This window comes from Taudactylus pleione, unplaced genomic scaffold (genome assembly GCF_031769625.1).
Source record: "Taudactylus pleione unplaced genomic scaffold, aTauple2 ptg000875l, whole genome shotgun sequence".
Lineage (NCBI taxonomy): Eukaryota > Metazoa > Chordata > Amphibia > Anura > Myobatrachidae > Taudactylus > Taudactylus pleione.
In genome coordinates this window covers 3,218,339-3,240,160 of record NW_028285277.1, presented here as the reverse complement: position 1 = coordinate 3,240,160, position 21,822 = coordinate 3,218,339, and the positions used below count along the sequence as shown (strand labels likewise).

The window sequence follows — 21,822 nt, the reverse complement described above, 5'->3', positions numbered from 1 at the left end:
CAGCAATGGTTATATATCCTAATGTATTGGGGTACAGAGAGGTGGCCGATGTAGGGGGGTACCCAGTCATTATATGTATTGGGGTACAGAGAGGTGGCTGATGTAGGGGGGTACCCCGTCATTTTATGTATTTGGTACAGAGAGGTGGCTGATGTAGGGGATATCCATTCATTATATGTATTGGGGTATAGAGATGTCGCCGATGTAGGGGGTACCCAGTCATTATATGTATTGGGGAACAGAGATGTTCCAGATGTATGGGGTACTCTGTCAATATATGTATTGGGTCCAGAGACGTGGACAATGTAGGGGGGTCCCCAGTCATTATATGTATTGGGTACAGAGAGATGGAAGATTTAAGGGGTACCCAGACATTATATGTATTGGGGTACCCAGACATTATATGTATTGGGGTACCCAGACATTATATGTATTGGGGCACAGAGAGGATGCACCCAGTCATTATATGTATGGGGCTACAGATTGGTGGACAATGTAGTGGGGGTACACAGTCATTATATGTATTGGGGTACAGAGAGGTTGCTCCCTGTCATTATATGTATTGGGGTACAGAGATGTGTCAGATGTATATGTATGGGGGTACAGAGAGGTGTCAGATGTAAGGAGGCACCCAATCATTATATATATATGTATGGGGATTCAGAGAGGTGGAAGATGTAAGGGGTACCCAGACATTATATATATTGGAGTACAGAGAGGTGTCAGATGTAGGGGTACACAGTCATTAGATGTATGGGGTACAGAGAGGTGTCAGATGTAGGGGTACACAGTCATTAGATGTATGGGGTACAGAGAGGTGTCAGATGTAGGGGTACACAGTCATTAGATGTATGGGGGTACAGAGAGGTGTCAGATGTAGGGGGTACCCATTCATTAGATGTATTGGGGTACATAGAGGTCTCAGATGTAGGGAGGTACACAGTCATTAGATGTATGGGGGTACAGAGAGGTGCCCCTGTAGTAGTGCCCCCATATAATGCCCCTGTAGTAGTGCCCCCATATAATGCCTCTGTAGTAGTGCCCCCATATAGTGCCCCTGTACTGCTGCTTGTACAAAAAAAAAAAAAAAACACTTACCTTAATCCCCGCTCCTGCATCCGCCGCCGTCCTGTCCGCCCGGCTGCTACTCGGGCTCAGAACTATGGGAGATACGTCATGACGTCTCTCCCATAGTGCGCATGGAGAGAGGCGGAAGCTGGAGTTCAGAAGAGAACTCCAGCCTCCGGCTAACGCGGCGCTGCAGGGAAGGAACCGGGCGCCTTCTGGTAATAACATCTCAGCGGGCGTCCGACTTAGAGCCTCCCTGCGGCACAGCCCTGCATGCATATGAAATATTCTATATTATATAATGATTCATATGCATGCCCGGCTGTCCGTCCATTACCCCCAGGAATTTAATTTTTACCCCTGTTCCCCCACCACTGCTCTACTGGTTACTAGGCCTTTACAGGTTAGTTTTTGGATGCAGCCAGGCATTAATCTACCACTAGGGGGCGATCCAGGACAGCGATGGCGGCCTCCTGAGTATACATTATCCCGTTACTCTCACAGGACGTAATGTCTCTACTTACAGCCATACTACCTCCTGATTATAAAGAGAGGGACAATCTCCTCCTAATGGCTTCTCTGCAATCATGTAATGTGGGATTAATCGGCATAAATCTGCTTTTGTAGGGTCTCCTGGCGAGTGGTCTGATGCTTTGCGCGGTTACTACACATATGTGTTATCATCGCTTTCATTCTCCTTTTGGGAACAGTAAACAGAACATTATTCCGTCTTTAGCAGAAGTGATGATCGTAAACCTAAACCAGCAGCTATTTCCCAGGCAGACCGGCTGCTTCCTGCTATACTTAGAGATGCCCCGATGGGTGTAGGAAGTGTAATCCCCCCTCCCAGCCAAATAGTGGCCCTTATTAGGGTATTACAGGGGAATATACACAGTATACAGTATGTACAGGCCTGAGGCCCCTGAGTCAGCACCGCACAACATCATGTGTCAGTCAGAAAATACAGACAGGACCGGTCCACTAATAGTCTCCTGGCTCCAGATTTACCCAGGAGAGGGGCAGATAGAAAGGGCAGGCACCATGCTACCAGCACAATGGGCCCTGGTCTGCCCCTCTCCTATCAGCCCTGCTCCATATTAGCGCCTCCTGCTGGTGTAGGGATGACTGACCTAGAATAGGGACCGTGTGATTAGCATGCCGGGAAACAGAGACGTTAGATGTATAGGGTACACAGAGACCTATGTATGGGGGTACACAGACATTATACAGTATATATATATATATATACATATAGGTAGTCCGGCACTCTCAATTTGTAATGTTCAAAATACTGGGGTGTTTTTAGGGAAATTCATATAGAGGTTCCCATAGATAATAATCTAGCTTCTTCAAGAAAGAAGAAAAAACACTCTCCAGATTTTCAGCAAGATTATTCAGTATTTAATGATTAAACCAACATCATTTGCCAACGTTTCGGTCCAATATGGACCTTTGTCAAGGCACAATAGCTTCTAAACATCAATGGTTCACTCAGTGTTGGTCTGTCAGAGAATGTCCTGGTGCTGTATTATATACATATATGGGGTACACGGAGAACCATGTACGCAGATACCTATGTATGGGGGTACAGAGAGTCATATGTATGGGGGATACACAGAGCTATGTATAGGGGTACACAGAGTCATATAAATGGAGGTACATAGAAACATATGAGTGGAGATACACAGACAGATGCATGGGGTACACATACATATGTACAGGGGTGCACACAGTTATTAGATGTATGGGAGTATTCAGATATATATATATGGGGGTGCATAGATACATATATATGGGTGTACACAGATACCTATGTACGGGGGTACATAGAGACATATGTACGGGAATACACATAGAGCTATGCATGGGAGTACACAGAGTCATGTATGGGGTACACAGAGACATAAGTATGGGGGTACACAGGCATTAGATTTATGTGATGCTCACAGACACTAGATGTATGTGGTACACAGAGAGCTATGTATGGGGGTACACAGACCATGTATGGGGGTACACAGAGTCATATGTATGGGGGTACACAGAGTCATGTATGGGGGTACACAGGCACTAGATGTATGGGGTACACAGAGACATATGTATGTGGGTACACAGAGAGCTATGTATGGGGGTACAGAGACCATTTATGGGGGTACACAGAGTCATATGTATGGGGGTACACAGAGTCATGTATGGGAGTACACAGAGTCATGTATGGGGGTACACAGACACTAGATGTATGGGGTACACAGAGACATATGTATGTGGGCACACAGAGTCATGTATGGGGGTACACAGACACTAGATGTATGGCGTACACAGAGAGCTATGTATGGGGGTACACAGACCATGTATGGGGGCACACAGAGTCATATGTATGGGGGTACACAGAGACATATGTATGGGGGTACACAGAGACATGTATGGGGGTACACATACATTAGATGTATGGGGCACTCACAGATATTAGACGTATGGGGTACACAGAGAGCTATGTATGGGGGTACACAGACCAATAGGGGGGTACACATAGACATATGTATGGTGGTACACAGATATTAGATGTACGGGGTACACAGAGACATATGTACAGTATGGGGGTAAACAGACATTAGATGCATGCGGTACACACATATATTAGATATATGGTTACACAGAGACCTATGTATGGGGGTACACAGACAATAGATATATGGGGTACACAGAGACCTATGTATGGGGGTACACAGACAATAGATATATGGTTACACAGAGACCTATGTATGGGGGTACACAGACAATAGATATATGGGGTACACAGAGACATATGTATGGGGTACACAGGGACATATGTATGGGGTACACAGACCTATGTATGGAGGTACACAGACAGTAGATATATGGGGGTACACAGAGACATATGTATGGGGTACACAGGGACATATGTATGGGGTACACAGATCTATGTATGGGGGTACACAGACAATAGATATATGGAGGTACACAGAGACATATGTATGGGGGTACACAGACAATAGATATATGGAGGTACACAGAGACATATGTATGGGGGTACACAGGGACAGTACATATATGGCTGTAGGTAGATATAGAAGAATGTTCGGCCACAATAACTACAGAATAACTTATGATAAAATGAATCTTTCTATAGATATAGAACATGATCATCTCTAGCAAAACAAGATTACGTCAAATGAATTGTTAGATAATTTCATTTCCGTACCGTACACATAGGAAATCCCGACCAGCTCGAAGATGGCGATAATAACTAGCGAGTACGAGGCGGCGTAAGTGTCCACCAGCTGCAGCATGTATATCCCGCCCTGTGCAGGGGAAATAGCGCCAAAGAATTCACTTATATTTTATTACAATCGTCGAAGAATGCAAATTTAGCGCAAACTTTCAGCTGATTTTACGCCATCGGTTTATAATGAAGGTAAAGATCTGTTACTTTAATAAGAAAAATCTGGACTGAAAATTCAGGAAACACCTTTTACATTCTGTGTGATTAGTGCGAGAATAACAATTATTACTCTCCAGCATTAATATTTGTGCTAAATTGTAATGTAACATAATGGCCCAGCTATTTACTAATTCACGGCGGGGCGCAGTTATTAATAACCTCGATGTCCCCACAAAAGTTACCGTTCCATCTCGCCACAACACGTAATGTTTCTCATTATCCAGCTATCGGTCCGGGGCGGACACCCGGCTGCTATATGGAAGTATTGCCACCCTCGCTGGCAGCGTAACGCTCCCAGTGAAGATGCAAATAGCGAGTTCTAGCGTACAGCGCATGCGCAGACGCAACTTTTTTGCATATATTCGGCAATTCTGAGTGGGACGGATCTGCCTTTCCGTGACGTGTGCGTTTCAGGGCGGCGACCATGTGATTGCGCGTGACTGTGGGAGTGTCATGGGCGTGTTGCTAGAGTTTTGCGCTATTCTGAGATCTTATGGCGGATCTCTTGCGCCTAACATGGGGCTGGTACCAATACTGATGACGCTCGTGGCTGCGGACAGGAAAACAGTATGCAGTGCGGATTCCCACTTAAGGCCGCACGGATCCCCGCATTAGCCCTACAGAAATTAGCATAAGGTAGTAGATCCGGCTTCCGCGACTACCCACAAATACAGCTACCCAGAGTCAGCTCCAATATGTGCAGGCGCAAAGTGACATGGCCAGGAGGGGACGCTGCAAAGCCGCACTGAGGAGTATGGGGTAACGCCATTGTAAGATTGTGTCGCCTAGAAGCGGAAAACAAAGCTTTCCACCGCCTGCTAAATACAGCGTGAAACACAGGGCCTGATTCAGAGCCGGACGCTATTTGCGCTCGCTCGTCCAGAAAAAGGGGCTGGCTATTTAAATTGAGCGCTCGCTCTTTGCGGTCTGTTGACGCCTCTATGTCTGAACGAGCGAACAAAACATGCGGACGTTTTTTTTTTAAAACGCCCCCTGGCCACTCGCATCATACGTCATCTCCGCTATTTATTAGATTAATCGAGTACATCGAAAGGCGAATGAACTGCTCGCTATTCTTGTGGTTGCATTTTCCTACCGCAATTATGCGAGCAGTTCTGGCTAAAAGACAACCAAGTGACGTGGTCGATGACGCTGCTTTGTTAATTATGCACACCCTTAAAACCCCCGTTTTGACCGTTAGGCACGCCTGCGTTCGGATCTCCACTCCCCGTTTTCAAGCACCTTCCCCTGTTACCACCCACATACGCCTCCTCCTGTCACTCAAATTAGCAGGCATTCGCTATTTTGCGAGCACACGATTTTCGACCGTACTGACAGGTTCGCGCATGCGTACTAAAACCCATACGCATGCGCAGATGTGCGAACATCGCTCGGAGCGAACGAGCGGCCGCTTACGAACGGCTCTGAATCAGGCCCACAGTCCCCATAGACGTCTATAGGGATGTGGTCACCACCGAAATAAGAGGGGACACAAGAGGAATGAGTGCTTTATCTGCGTCATATATATAGGGGGGAAGCGGGAATACGAGCCAGAGAAAGGGGTCATCACTGCTTCATAAATGGACCCCGGTATCAGTCATTCATGACAGAGCTTCCCATTACCAAAACTCCAGGAGATCAGGACCAGTCAGTGTCATGTAATGTGGTCACCTATAGAGTGCAGTATATGGTCTATGGTCAGGTGATGTCACAGGAAGCTTGTCATCAGCACAATGTCTGCCAGTACAAGGGCGGGGCCTAGCGACCCTCCCTATAGCTATCGCCGTACGTTCCTGCTGCCGTGTTAGTACCTGAACATAGAATAAACATTTGATGCGTGAATCCAGCACTGACCTGGGTGATCATTGGGAATCCCATGATGAAGAAAGCCAGGCAGCACACTAAGGTGAAGATGGCTTTGTGAGTCCTCAGGTACTTGGGGAACTCATCGGAGACAGACGTCACTATCGTCTCTATCGTAGCAAACTGAGGACGAAGGAAGGAGAACAATAAGATTATATGTGTGATAATGCAGCCCTTACTGTGAGATACGAGGATATTACAGGTCACCCTCAGGGAGAGTCCTGACCAAGTGAGGAAAACCCTGGGGTATATTTATCAAAGGAGGACAAGCCAGGCCTCACCAGCCACAGCCGTCCTCCCCCATGCAAAGCATTAGGACGCGTCCCAGCTGTACTTTTACTGCCACAAAACTTGTTCTGTTATCCCCATCACTGTGGCGGTGCCTCGTGCCTCTGTGATGTCATTAGCTCCAAGACTGACTATTGGTTTAGCCCACAACACGGCCAACTCCACCCTCTGTGGGAAATGGATCAACGTTTATAGAGAAGTAATAACTTCTGTACACCAGGAGGAGATATGGAATTTGCTATAACATCTGTTACACGTGTGAAGCGTGTTTCCTGCATTGTGGCTCCATGATATATGTAAGCTGACTGCATGGATTGTTGTATGGATCATACTGTATGTATGAGGACTGAAGGAATGAATGCATGGAGAGTCATGCACCGCACCCCATGCACACGACGCGTAACCACCATGCAGGTAAAACGCGTCAGCCATGTAAGTGGGCGTGCAGGGTTAGGCAAGGTGTATTTACAGGCGGTCACAGGACAATGAGGGATAACAATGTATATATAACCTTACCATGGTGTCCAGTCCTAGAGTCAGAAGCATCAGGAAGAATATTATAGCCCAAAATGGAGAAAGTGGGAGCCTGGTGAGCGCCTCCGGGTACACTACAAAAGCGATGCCAGGACCTGGGGAGAAGCGCAGAGAGGTCGTCAGCGAATGTTAGTAAACGCCCTGATCTATCCCTGCTGGCATATGGTCACCTGGAAACAAAGTAATTTTATTTAAATACATATTTCTTTAGTAATTTGTTATTTACATTCCTTTCAGTATATCAGAAACGGACGGTGATTTCCCAGCATTCTTATAGACATGACTCCCTATTATCCCTCACCCCATTCCAGGATCGCCCAACAGGAGGCTCAGTGACCGGATACTGCCTGATTATCCATTAGGTAATAGAGGCTCCTGCTTAGGGCTCAGTCAGCCGGAAGGGTCCCACGTTACTCAAACTAGTTTGTATGTGGTTTTGTTCCACCCCAAACACAGGGGGGATGTGGTTACGTACCAGTATCCTGCCTAGGACAGCCTTAATTGGGCTCTGCCTTCAGAAAGGGCCACTGTCCCACTGACCAGTGAGAACCTGGGAAGTTGGGAGTTATGACCACACTCGTAATGATGAGGGGTTACATGGCCATGGTAAGAGGGTACACCAGAGGTAGCTCATGCCCACTGCTGGGATGGCCATTGGATATTAATAGTTGGCATCCATCGATGTTTCTGATCTGATATAGATTCGATGCTGGGAATAGGGATGGTTGCCCTCATCGCATGCTTCTTTCCGATGGCTTCTGACATCATTCCTGGGTGTGCACCAAGCAGGAGAACCTCTATGTTGGTAGCGAGGTTCCTTCAGGCATGCACAAACTTCAGCCGCTAATTGTTCGTGCCTACTGGAATACCATTGACGGTTAAATCATCCAATAGTTACCTTGAGAGGCTACATGCCATCCCAAGACATGTTCCGATGGCTGCAATGCAGCAACAATTCAGTGGCCCCCTCCTGATGGCCCTCCATAACCCACTGTCATGTGCCTAAGCCCCTAATGTGACATAACTTACTCCTAATGCAGTCATGGGTATAATGCAAGTTTGGAGGAGGAGTGACCGAAAACGTAAACCCTGGGAGATATACAGTATCATTTCCTGATATACTGACCTCAGTCAAGACCTTTACCAAACCTCCCACCACAGGGCAATCTATAAGGTGCTGTGATCGGGCAATATTCTGACGTAATAATGTGAATTGTTTCATTATCAGCAGCACTGTTACATACAGTACTCTCAGGGTGACGCAGCGACTGGCATACTTTTATTTGGTGTAATTTCTAATTCTTATAATTTATAACTACAGTGGCAGACGTAGAATTTCTAGAGGGGGGGTTTCCAAATGCTTGATTTTAGAGCGAGTGTGGCCAGTCCATGAAGAGGGCAGAATTAGTACTCAACCAGTTTTAATAAGCATCATACAAAGTGTATTGTGTATCGTAATTCCAGCATATACAGGACCAGTGATCACAATAAGCCATTAGATGCGGCAGCTGCGGCAGTAGGGCCATCCTGCGTGAGCTGAATGTTTATATTTTAGATGTGGGCACCATTCCAGACTATTGGAGCAAGTCTGGGATCCTGTAGGAGTAGCAGAAGAACCTAGCACTGCCCTGGACATATATGTACTAGGGATGAGCGGGTTCGGTTCCCTGAGAACCGAACCCACCCGAACTTCGGGGATCCGGGGTGATCCGAGCCCAAGCTCGGATCTCCCTGTCTGCCCCGGATCCCTCTCCCGAGGCAAAACCTCGAGATCTGCTGTCGGATCTCGAGGTTTTGCCTCGAGCGGCCATTTAAAAAAAAATGCCTTTGCCTTTAATGGGCAAAGTGCTGATTGGCTGACAGAGCCGTCTGTCACGGCTCTCAGCCAATCAGCATTATGGTGCTCATTTGCATGTAGCACGGACTCGTGAGATCCGTGCTACATGCATCTGTGTGATTGACAGTGACACAGAGCACAGATGGGTCAGTGAGACCCGTCTGTGCTGCTGTGTATTTCAATGACACAGATGCACGCACGGACCAGGAGATCCGTGCTACTTGCATCTGTGTCATTGACACAGAGCACTAACGGGTCCGTGAGACCCGTCTGTGCTGCTGTGGTAAATAAAAAAAAAAAAACCTGTGTAAAAAGAGAAAAAAATGGCGTGCCCCCCCCCCAAAAAAAGAGCAACCAGCCCCGGGCATTAGTGACCCAGTGCTGGGTGTGCTTAAATACAGGGGACAAACGACATAGGGGTCCCCTGTACTTAAACACAACCGGCACTGGGCTAGTCAGAACCAGAGCTGGTTGCCAAAATACGGGGGACAAACGACGTAGGGGTCCCCCGTATTCTGCGCAACCAGCTCTGGGCTCTGATCCGGTCCTGGTTCTGGAAATACAGGGGAAAAAAATGAGTAGGGTTCCCCTGTATGTTCCAGAACCAGCACTGGACTTTTTCTAGCGGGGGGCTGATGCCACAGCCAGGGGAGCCCTTTCACCGGGCCCCCCAGCCGCAGCATCAGCCCTGACCGCTAGTCAGCCCAGGCCGGGGATCCCTGGAGAGCTGGGGACCCCCCCAATAAAGGGGTCACCCTCTCCAGGGCACCCCAGGCCCAGGCTGATAGCCCGGGGCTATCCCCGCCACCCCTGGTGGTGGTGGGTGGCGGGTTGATTGTGTGGTGTGGTGTAAATAAAGAATATCAAACATTGTCTTTACAAGTAGAACTGCAAGTCCCAGCAAGCCTGCCCTGCATGCTGGTACTTGGAGAACCACAAGTACCAGCATGCAGGGCATTAAGGGCCCACTAGTACCTGTAGTTCACCTGTAAAAAAATGTTTAAAAAAAACACAGGACACACACACTGTGACAGTATAAGTTTATTAAACATACATACACACACACACATGTACACATACTCACCTATGTAACCTGTAGCATCGGTCCACTTGTCCGGTAAAGTATCCCTAGGGGACCTGTGAAAAAAAACATACTCACCATCTCCTATGCGAGGTTCTGTCCTCTTCGTTCCAAAGTAGGCATCCCCGGACTTGGCAAAAAAAAAAAACGAAAACGCGATCCACGAACTTAGTACCGTTCTATAGAACTTAGTACCGTTCTATAGAACGGTACTTCCCGAATGAGAGCTTAGCGGCGGGGTATCACCATGGAAACCCCGCTGCTAAGCGTTCATTGGCTGAGAGAGGTCATCTCCCGTCTCTCAGCCAATGAACGGCTCCCTCCATTGTAGTCAATGGTGGGAGCCGCAAGGTTATTAAAGTTTACCCTGCGGTTCCCACCATTGACTACAATGGAGGGAGCCGTTCATTGGCTGAGAGACGGGAGATGACCTCTCTCAGCCAATGAACGCTTAGCAGCGGGGTTTCCATGGTGATACCCCGCCGCTAAGCTCTCATTCGGGAAGTACCGTTCTATAGAACGGTACTAAGTTCGTGGATCGCGTTTTCGTTTTTTTTTTTTGCCAAGTCCGGGGATGCCTACTTTGGAACGAAGAGGACAGAACCTCGCATAGGAGATGGTGAGTATGTTTTTTTTCACAGGTCCCCTAGGGATACTTTACCGGACAAGTGGACCGATGCTACAGGTTACATAGGTGAGTATGTGTACATGTGTGTGTGTGTATGTATGTTTAATAAACTTATACTGTCACGGTGTGTGTGTCCTGTGTTTTTTTAAACATTTTTTTTACAGGTGAACTACAGGTACTAGTGGGCCCTTAATGCCCTGCATGCTGGTACTTGTGGTTCTCCAAGTACCAGCATGCGGGGCAGGCTAGCTGGGACTTGCAGTTCTACTTGTAAAGACAATGTTTGATATTCTTTATTTACACCACACCACACAATCAACCCGCCACCCACCGCCACCAGGGGTGGCGGGGATAGCCCCGGGCTATCAGCCTGGGCCTGGGGTGCCCTGGAGAGGGTGACCCCTTTATTGGGGGGGTCCCCAGCTCTCCAGGGATCCCCGGCCTGGGCTGACTAGCGGTCAGGGTTGATGCTGCGGCTGGGGGGCCCGGTGAAAGGGCTCCCCTGGCTGTGGCATCAGCCCCCCGCTAGAAAAAGTCCAGTGCTGGTTCTGGAACATACAGGGGAACCCTACTCATTTTTTGTCCCCTATATTTCCAGAACCAGGACCGGATCAGAGCCCAGAGCTGGTTGCGCAGAATACAGGGGACCCCTACGTCGTTTGTCCCCCGTATTTTGGCAACCAGCGCTGGTTCTGACTAGCCCGGTGCTGGTTGTGCTTAAGTACAGGGGACCCCTACGTCGTTTGTCCCCTGTATTTAAGCACACCCAGCACTGGGTTACTAATGCCCGGGGCTGGTTGCTCTTTTTTGGGGGGGTGCACGCCATTTTTTTCTTTTTTTACACAGGTTTTTTTTTTTTTTTTTTACCACAGCAGCACAGATGGGTCTCACGGACCTGTCATTGCTCTGTGCCAATCACACAGATGCATGTAGCATGGATCTCCCGGGTTCGTGCTACATGCAAATGGGCACCATAACGCTGATTGGCTTCCTGTCTGCCACTGCAGTGCCACTCCTAGATGGGCCACGTGTTTGTGCCGCCCCCTTGTGTCGCTTAGCATAGTCATCCAGCTTCCTCGGTACAACCTTTTGGCCTAAAAACAATATTGTGAGGTGTGAGGTGTTCAGAATAGAGTGGAAATGAGTGGAAATTAATGTTATTGGGGTTATTAATAGCGTAGGAACAAAAAAAGGCCCATTTATGTGATTTTAGCGTTTTTTTTTTATTTTTTAAGAAAAAATCCAGATCCAAAACACAAAACCCAGAACCCAAAACACGGAAGGGTGGTTTTGGCAAAACCAATCCAGATCCAAAACACGAAGAAAGATCCAGATCCAAAACCAAAACACAAAACACGAAAAGTGTCCGGTGCACACCCCTAATATGTACATATTTGGCTTTATAGCAGTGCATCCATAATAGTGCATGTTTTCCAGATCTCCTAGTTGGTGCACAGGTTATTTATTACTGTCTGATACATATTAAAAGGTCCACAGTTGGTGCTAATTATTTCATTTGTGATACTGGGAAGAACATGCAACACTATAAAAATTCTATTATATTACTATTTCTACTGTGGTCATGTGTGTGCTGGGGAGGGGGGTTTCCAGGCAGATGGAAACCCCCCCTGCGTTTGCCTATGAACTAATTCCAGAAACAGAAAGAGATCAGTGTCCAAAACAATGTCCAGTTTACAGAGGCTGCATTACAAATTACTATCACTAGGTGGCAGTGTTCTTCCATTCAAAACCACATATAACTGTACTTTGTAGATTACATTAGGGCAGGATTTCCATATAACATATGTGAATATTATCTGTATAACATGCAGATATGAACAATGCGGCATTTGGCAAAACGTGAGGATAATAAACATCCGGTGTAGATGCTGCTACACATATTACATTTGTATTACACCCATGTACCCGCCCCTGGTGAGCATCCTTACATCACATTGCACACTTTGGTGAATCTTACAATACGGTTATATTATATAAAATCGACCAAACGACCGGCCAGATGAATATTTCTTGTACCTTGATCCGCAACTTTATCAATGTCCACCTTCAGCTCATTCGCCATGAAGCCGATAACAGAAAATATGACGAAGCCAGCGAAGATACTTGTGGCGCTGTTGGTGCAGGTGACAATCAGCGTATCCCTGTGACAGAGAGATCAGTATGTGATATATTCATGCAGTTTGTCAGTGTAAGCCCATTAATATATCTGCAAATAAGACGATTCGTTGCAAATTCTTAATACATGACCTTTGTTGTGTCACTTATTATAGTGAGTTCCATTTACAGCGCGTATGTAGCCCATGGAAAATATTATAACGCTTTAATGAAGCATCTTTTATAGCCGCTGTCAAATAAAGTATCATCAATATACATCAGGGCCGCCTGTTACATTCAAGCCCATGGAAAATAGTTTCATATGACCACATTAGGTCCAAATCAGCATGGAAAGGTGAGCGGGGTTTTGGAAATGAAATCCGTGGAAATATTTGTATAATATACTATATATATATATATATATATATATATATATATATATACACAGTTCTCTCTCTTTTCTGAGAGATATTCTGTTTTGAATGATACAGTTTGGTGGAAACACAATATATCACTTGTTATTTGACTCCTGTGTTGTTGGGCTCATTATCCCTAATTATGAAGCACGCAGGAAACATCTTTTGTGGCACCAGTGAACTGGCATTATAGTGGACTGGCATTATAGTGGACTGGTGTTATAGTGGACTGAAATTATGGTGGACTGGTATTATAGTGTACTGGTATTATAGTGGACTGGTATTATAGTGGACTGGTATTATAGTGGACTGGCATTATAGTGGACTGACATTATAGTGGACTGGCATTATAGTGGACTGGTATTATAGTGGACTGGCATTATAGTGGACTGGCATTATAGTGGACTGACATTATAGTGGACTGACATTACAGTGGACTGGTGTTATAGTGGACTGGTGTTATAGTGGACTGACATTATAGTGGACTGGTATTATAGTGTACTGGTATTATAGTGGACTGGTATTATAGTGGACTGGCATTATAGTGGACTGGCATTATAGTGGACTGGTATTATAGTGGACTGGCATTATAGTGGACTGACATTATAGTGGACTGGCATAGTGGACTGGTGTTATAGTGGACTGACATTATAGTGGACTGGCATTATAGTGGACTGGCATTATAGTGGACTGACATTATAGTGGACTGGCATAGTGGACTGGTGTTATAGTGGACTGGTATTATAGTGGACTGGTATTATAGCGTACTGGTATTATAGTGGACTGGCATTATAGTGGACTGACATTATAGTGGACTGGCATTATAGTGGACTGGTATTATAGTGGACTGGCATTATAGTGGACTGGCATTATAGTGGACTGGCATAGTGGACTGGTGTTATAGTGGACTGACAATATAGTGGACTGGTATTATAGTGGACTGACATTATAGTGGACTGACATTATAGTGGACTGGCATAGTGGACTGGTGTTATAGTGGACTGACATTATAGTGGACTGGTATTATAGTGTACTGGTATTATAGTGGACTGGTATTATAGTGGACTGGTATTATAGTGGACAGGCATTATAGTGGACTGGTATTATAGTGGACTGACATTATAGTGGACTGGTATTATAGTGGACGGGTATTATAGTGGACTGGCATTATAGTGGACTGGCATTAGAGTGGACTGGTATTATAGTGGACTGGTATTATAGTGGACTGGTAATATGGTGGACTGGCATTATAGTGGACTGGCATAGTGGACTGGTGTTATAGTGGGCTGATGTTATAGTGGACTGGCATTATAGTGGACTGGTATTATAGAGGACTGGCATTATAGTGGACTGGCATAGTGGACTGGTGTTATAGTGGACTGGTATTATAGTGGACTGGCATTATAGTGGACTGACATTATGGTGGACTGGTATTATAGTGTACTGGTATTATAGTGGACTGGTATTATAGTGGACTGGCATTATAGTGGACTGACATTATAGTGGACTGGTATTATAGTGGACTGGCATTATAGTGGACTGACATTATAGTGGACTGGCACAGTGGACTGGTGTTATAGTGGACTGACATTATAGTGGACTGGCATTATAGTGGACTGGCATTATAGTGGACTGAAATTATAGTGGACTGGCATAGTGGACTGGTGTTATAGTGGACTGACATTATAGTGGACTGGTATTATAGTGGACTGGCATTATAGTGGACTGGTTTTATAGTGGACTGGCATTATAGTGGACTGACATTATAGTGGACTGACATTATAGTGGACTGGCATAGTGGACTGGTGTTATAGTGGACTGACATTATAGTGGACTGGTATTATAGTAGACTGGTATTATAGTGGACTGGCATTATAGTGGACTGGTATTATAGTGGACTGGTATTATAGTGGACTGACATTATAGTGGACTGGCATAGTGGACTGGTGTTATAGTGGACTGACGTTATAGTGGACTGGCGTTATAGTGTACTGATATTATAGTGTACTGGTATTATAGTGGACTGGCATTATAGTGGACTGGCATTATAGTGGACGGACATTATAGTGGACTGGTATTATAGTGGACTGGTATTATAGTGGACTGGCATTATAGTGGACTGGTATTATAGTGGACTGGCATTATAGTGGACTGGTATTATAGTGGACTGGCATTATAGTGGACTGGCATTATAGTGGACTGGCATTATAGTGGACTGACATTATAGTGGACTGGTGTTATAGTGGACTGGTGTTATAGTGGACTGGTGTTATAGTGTACTGGTATTATAGTGGACTGGTATTATAGTGGACTGGCATTATAGTGGACTGGCATTATAGTGGACTGGTATTATAGTGGACTGGCATTATAGTGGACTGACATTATAGTGGACTGGTATTATAGTGGACGGGTATTATAGTGGACTGGCATTATAGTGGACTGGCATTATAGTGGACTGGTATTATAGTGGACTGGTATTATAGTGGACTGGCATTATAGTGGACTGACATTATGGTGGACTGGTATTATAGTGGACTGGCATTATAGTGGACTGGCATTATAGTGGACTGGCATTATAGTGGACTGACATTATAGTGGACTGGCATAGTGGACTGGTGTTATAGTGGACTGACATTATAGTGGACTGGTATTATAGTGGACTGGCATTATAGTGGACTGGTATTATAGTGGACTGGCATTATAGTGGACTGGTATTATAGTGGACTGGCATTATAGTGGACTGACATTATAGTGGACTGGCATAGTGGACTGGTGTTATAGTGGACTGACATTATAGTGGACTGGCATTATAGTGGACTGGCATTATAGTGGACTGAAATTATAGTGGACTGGCATAGTGGACTGGTGTTATAGTGGACTGACATTATAGTGGACTGGTATTATAGTGGACTGGTATTATAGTGGACTGGTATTATAGTGGACTGGCATTATAGTGGACTGACATTATGGTGGACTGGTATTATAGTGTACTGGTATTATAGTGGACTGATATTATAGTGGACTGGCATTATAGTGGACTGACATTATAGTGGACTGGCATTATAGTGGACTGGTATTATAGTGGACTGGCATTATAGTGGACTGGCATTATAGTGGACTGGCATAGTGGACAGGTGTTATAGTGGACTGACATTATAGTGGACAGGTATTATAGTGGACTGGCATTATAGTGTACTGGTATTATAGTGGACTGGCATTATAGTGGACTGACATTATAGTGGACTGACATTATAGTGGACTGGCATAGTGGACTGGTGTTATAGTGGACTGACATTATAGTGGACTGGCATTATAGTGGACTGGCATTATAGTGGACTGAAATTATAGTGGACTGGCATAGTGGACTGGTGTTATAGTGGACTGACATTATAGTGGACTGGTATTATAGTGTACTGGTATTATAGTGGACTGGTATTATAGTGGACTGTTATTATAGTGGACTGACATTATAGTGGACTGGCATTATAGTGGACTGGCATTATAGTGGACTGGTTTTATAGTGGACTGGCATTATAGTGGACTGGCATTATAGTGGACTGACATTATAGTGGACTGACATAGTGGACTGGTGTTATAGTGGACTGACATTATAGTGGACTGGTATTATAGTGTACTGGTATTATAGTGGACTGGCATTATAGTGGACTGGTATTATAGTGGACTGGTATTATAGTGGACTGACATTATAGTGGACTGGCATTATAGTGGACTGGTATTATAGTGGACTAACATTATAGTGGACTGGCATTATAGTGGACTGGTATTATAGTGGACTGGCATTATAGTGGACTGGCATTATAGTGGACTGGCATTATAGTGGACTGACATTATAGTGGACTGGTGTTATAGTGGACTGGTGTTATAGTGGACTGGTGTTATAGTGTACTGGTATTATAGTGGACTGGTATTATAGTGGACTGGCATTATAGTGGACTGGCATTATAGTGGACTGGTATTATAGTGGACTGGCATTATAGTGGACTGACATTATAGTGGACTGGTATTATAGTGGACGGGTATTATAGTGGACTGGCATTATAGTGGACTGGCATTATAGTGGACTGGTATTCTAGTGGACTGGTATTATAGTGGACTGGCATTATAGTGGACTGACATTATGGTGGACTGGTATTATAGTGGACTGGCATTATAGTGGACTGGCATTATAGTGGACTGGCATTATAGTGGACTGACATTATAGTGGACTGGCATAGTGGACTGGTGTTATAGTGGACTGACATTATAGTGGACTGGCATTATAGTGGACTGGCATTATAGTGGACTGGTATTATAGTGGACTGGCATTATAGTGGACTGGTATTATAGTGGACTGGCATTATAGTGGACTGACATTATAGTAGACTGGCATAGTGGACTGGTGTTATAGTGGACTAACATTATAGTGGACTGGCATTATAGTGGACTGGCATTATAGTGGACTGAAATTATAGTGGACTGGCATAGTGGACTGGTGTTATAGTGGACTGACATTATAGTGGACTGGTATTATAGTGGACTGGTATTATAGTGGACTGGTATTATAATGGACTGGCATTATAGTGGACTGACATTATGGTGGACTGGTATTATAGTGTACTGGTATTATAGTGGACTGATATTATAGTGGACTGGCATTATAGTGGACTGACATTATAGTGGACTGGCATTATAGTGGACTGGTATTATAGTGGACTGGCATTATAGTGGACTGACATTATAGTGGACTGGCATAGTGGACAGGTGTTATAGTGGACTGACATTATAGTGGACAGGTATTATAGTGGACTGGCATTATAGTGGACTGGTATTATAGTGGACTGGCATTATAGTGGACTGACATTATAGTGGACTGACATTATAGTGGACTGGCATAGTGGACTGGTGTTATAGTGGACTGACATTATAGTGGACTGGCATTATAGTGGACTGGCATTATAGTGGACTGAAATTATAGTGGACTGGCATAGTGGACTGGTGTTATAGTGGACTGACATTATAGTGGACTGGTATTATAGTGTACTGGTATTATAGTGGACTGGTATTATAGTGGACTGTTATTATAGTGGACTGACATTATAGTGGACTGGCATTATAGTGGACTGGCATTATAGTGGACTGGTTTTATAGTGGACTGGCATTATAGTGGACTGGCATAGTGGACTGACATTATAGTGGACTGACATAGTGGACTGGTGTTATAGTGGACTGACATTATAGTGGACTGGTATTATAGTGTACTGGCATTATAGTGGACTGGCATTATAGTGGACTGGTATTATAGTGGACTGGTATTATAGTGGACTGACATTATAGTGGACTGGCATAGTGGACTGGTGTTATAGTGGACTGACGTTATAGTGGACTGGCATTATAGTGTACTGATATTATAGTGTACTGGTATTATAGTGGACTGGTATTATAGTGGACTGGCATTATAGTGGACTGACATTATAGTGGACTGGCATTATAGTGGACTGGTATTATAGTGGACTGGTATTATAGTGGACTGGCATTATAGTGGACTGGCATTATAGTGGACTGGTATTATAGTGGACTGGCATTATAGTGGACTGGCATTATAGTGGACTGACATTATAGTGGACTGGTGTTATAGTGGACTGGTGTTATAGTGGACTGGTATTATAGTGTACTGGTATTATAGTGGACTGGTATTATAGTGGACTGGCCTTATAGTGGACTGGTATTATAGTGGACTGGCATTATAGTGGACTGACATTATAGTGGACTGGTATTATAGTGGACGGGTATTATAGTGGACTGGCATTATAGTGGACTGGCATTATAGTGGACTGGCATAGTGGACTGGTGTTATATTTGGCTGACGTTATAGTGGACTGGCATTATAGTGGACTGGTATTATAGTGGACTGGCATTATAGTGGACAGACATTATAGTGGACTGGCATAGTGGACTGGTGTTATAGTGGACTGGTATTATAGTGGACTGGTATTATAGTGGACTGGCATTATAGTGGACTGACATTATAGTGTACTGGTATTATAGTGGACTGGTATTATAGTGGACTGGCATTATAGTGGACTGACATTATAGTGGACTGAAATTATAGTGGACTGGCATAGTGGACTGGTGTTATAGTGGACTGACATTATAGTGGACTGGTATTATAGTGGACTGGTATTATAGTGGACTGGCATTATAGTGGACTGGCATTATAGTGGACTGGTATTATAGTGGACTGGCATTATAGTGGACTGACATTAAAGTGGACTGGCATAGTGGACTGGTGTTATAGTGGACTGACATTATAGTGGACTGGTATTATAGTGGACTGGTATTATAGTGGACTGGTATTATAGTGGACTGGTACTATAGTGGACTGATATTATAGTGGACTGGCATTATAGTGGACTGGCATTGTAGTGGACTGGTTTTATAGTGGACTAGCATTATAGTGGACTGACATTATAGTGGACTGGCATAGTGGACTGGTGTTATAGTGGACTGACATTATAGTGGACTGGTATTATAGTGGACTGACATTATAGTGGACTGGTATTATAGTGGACTGACATTATAGTGGACTGGTATTATAGTGGACTGGTATTATAGTGGACTGGTATTATAGTGTACTGGCATTATAGTGGACTGGCATTATAGTGGACTGGTATTATAGTGGACTGGCATTATAGTGGACTGACATTATAGTGGACTGGCATAGTGGACTGGTGTTATAGTGGACTGACATTATAGTGGACTGGTATTATAGTGGACTGGCATTATAGTGGACTGACATTATAGTGGACTGGCATAGTGGACTGGTGTTATAGTGGACTGACATTATAGTGGACTGGTATTATAGTGTACTGGTATTATAGTGGACTGGTATTATAGTGTACTGGTATTATAGTGGACTGGTATTATAGTGGACTGACATTATAGTGGACTGGCATTATAGTGGACTGGCATTATAGTGGACTGGTTTTATAGTGGACTGGCATTATAGTGGACTGACATTATAGTGGACTGACATTATAGTGGACAGGCATAGTGGACTGGTGTTATAGTGGACTGGTATTATAGTGGACTGGTATTATAGTGGACTGGCATTATAGTGGACTGGCATTATAGTGGACTTGTATTATAGTGGACTGGTATTATAGTGGACTGACATTATAGTGGACTGGCATAGTGGACTGGTGTTATAGTGGACTGGTATTATAGTGGACTGGTATTATAGTGGACTGGCATTATAGTGGACTGGTATTATAGTGGACTGGCATTATAGTGGACTGGCATTATAGTGGACTGGTATTATAGTGGACTGGTATTATAGTGGACTGGCATTATAGTGGACTGGTATTATAGTGGACTGGCATTATAGTGGACTGACATTATAGTGGACTGGTGTTATAGTGGACTGACGTTATAGTGGACTGGTATTATAGTGTACTGGTATTATAGTGGACTGGTATTATAGTGGACTGGTGTTATAGTGGACTGACGTTATAGTGGACTGGTATTATAGTGTACTGGTATTATAGTGGACTGACATTATAGTGGACTGACATTATAGTGGACTGGCATTATAGTGGACTGGCATTATAGTGGACTGGTTTTATAGTGGACTGGCATTATAGTGGACTGACATTATAGTGGACTGACATTATAGTGGACTGGCATAGTGGACTGGTATTATAGTGGACTGGTATTATAGTGGACTGGCATTATAGTGGACTGGCATTATAGTGGACTGGTATTATAGTGGACTGGTATTATAGTGGACTGACATTATAGTGGACTGGCATAGTGGACTGGTGTTATAGGGGACTGGTATTATAGTGGACTGGTATTATAGTGGACTGGCATTATAGTGGACTGACATTATAGTGGACTGGCATTATAGTGGACTGGCATTATAGTGGACTGGTATTATAGTGGACTGACATTATAGTGTACTGGTATTATAGTGGACTGGCATTATAGTGGACTGGCATTATAGTGGACTGACATTATAGTGGACTGAAATTATAGTGGACTGGCATAGTGGACTGGTGTTATAGTGGACTGACATTATAGTGGACTGGTATTATAGTGTACTGGTATTATAGTGGACTGGCATTATAGTGGACTGGTATTATAGTGGACTGGCATTATAGTGGACTGACATTATAGTGGACTGGCATAGTGGACTGGTGTTATAGTGGACTGACATTATAGTGGACTGGTATTATAGTGTACTGGTATTATAGTGGACTGGTATTATAGTGGACTGGTACTATAGTGGACTGATATTATAGTGGACTGGCATTATAGTGGACTGGCATTATAGTGGACTGGTTTTATAGTGGACTGGCATTATAGTGGACTGACATTATAGTGGACTGGCATAGTGGACTGGTGTTATAGTGGACTGACATTATAGTGGACTGGTATTATAGTGGACTGGTATTATAGTGGACTGGTATTATAGTGGACTGGCATTATAGTGGACTGGTATTATAGTGGACTGGTATTATAGTGGACTGACAT

General features: G+C 44.4%; 1 protein-coding gene across 1 annotated transcript in view; it reads right to left on the bottom strand.

The window, feature by feature from the left end:
• Nucleotides 1–21,822, bottom strand: part of SLC6A5 (solute carrier family 6 member 5) — a 142,653-nt gene that overhangs the window by 33,531 nt on the left and 87,300 nt on the right. Inside the window, exons 9-12 of the mRNA XM_088458953.1 lie at nt 12,797–12,921; nt 7,196–7,308; nt 6,383–6,514; nt 4,289–4,388 (exon numbers count right to left, since the gene is read on the bottom strand). Of these exons, the coding sequence (XP_088315079.1) occupies nt 4,289–4,388; nt 6,383–6,514; nt 7,196–7,308; nt 12,797–12,921 (470 nt within the window). The remainder of the gene's footprint in view (nt 1–4,288; nt 4,389–6,382; nt 6,515–7,195; nt 7,309–12,796; nt 12,922–21,822) is intronic.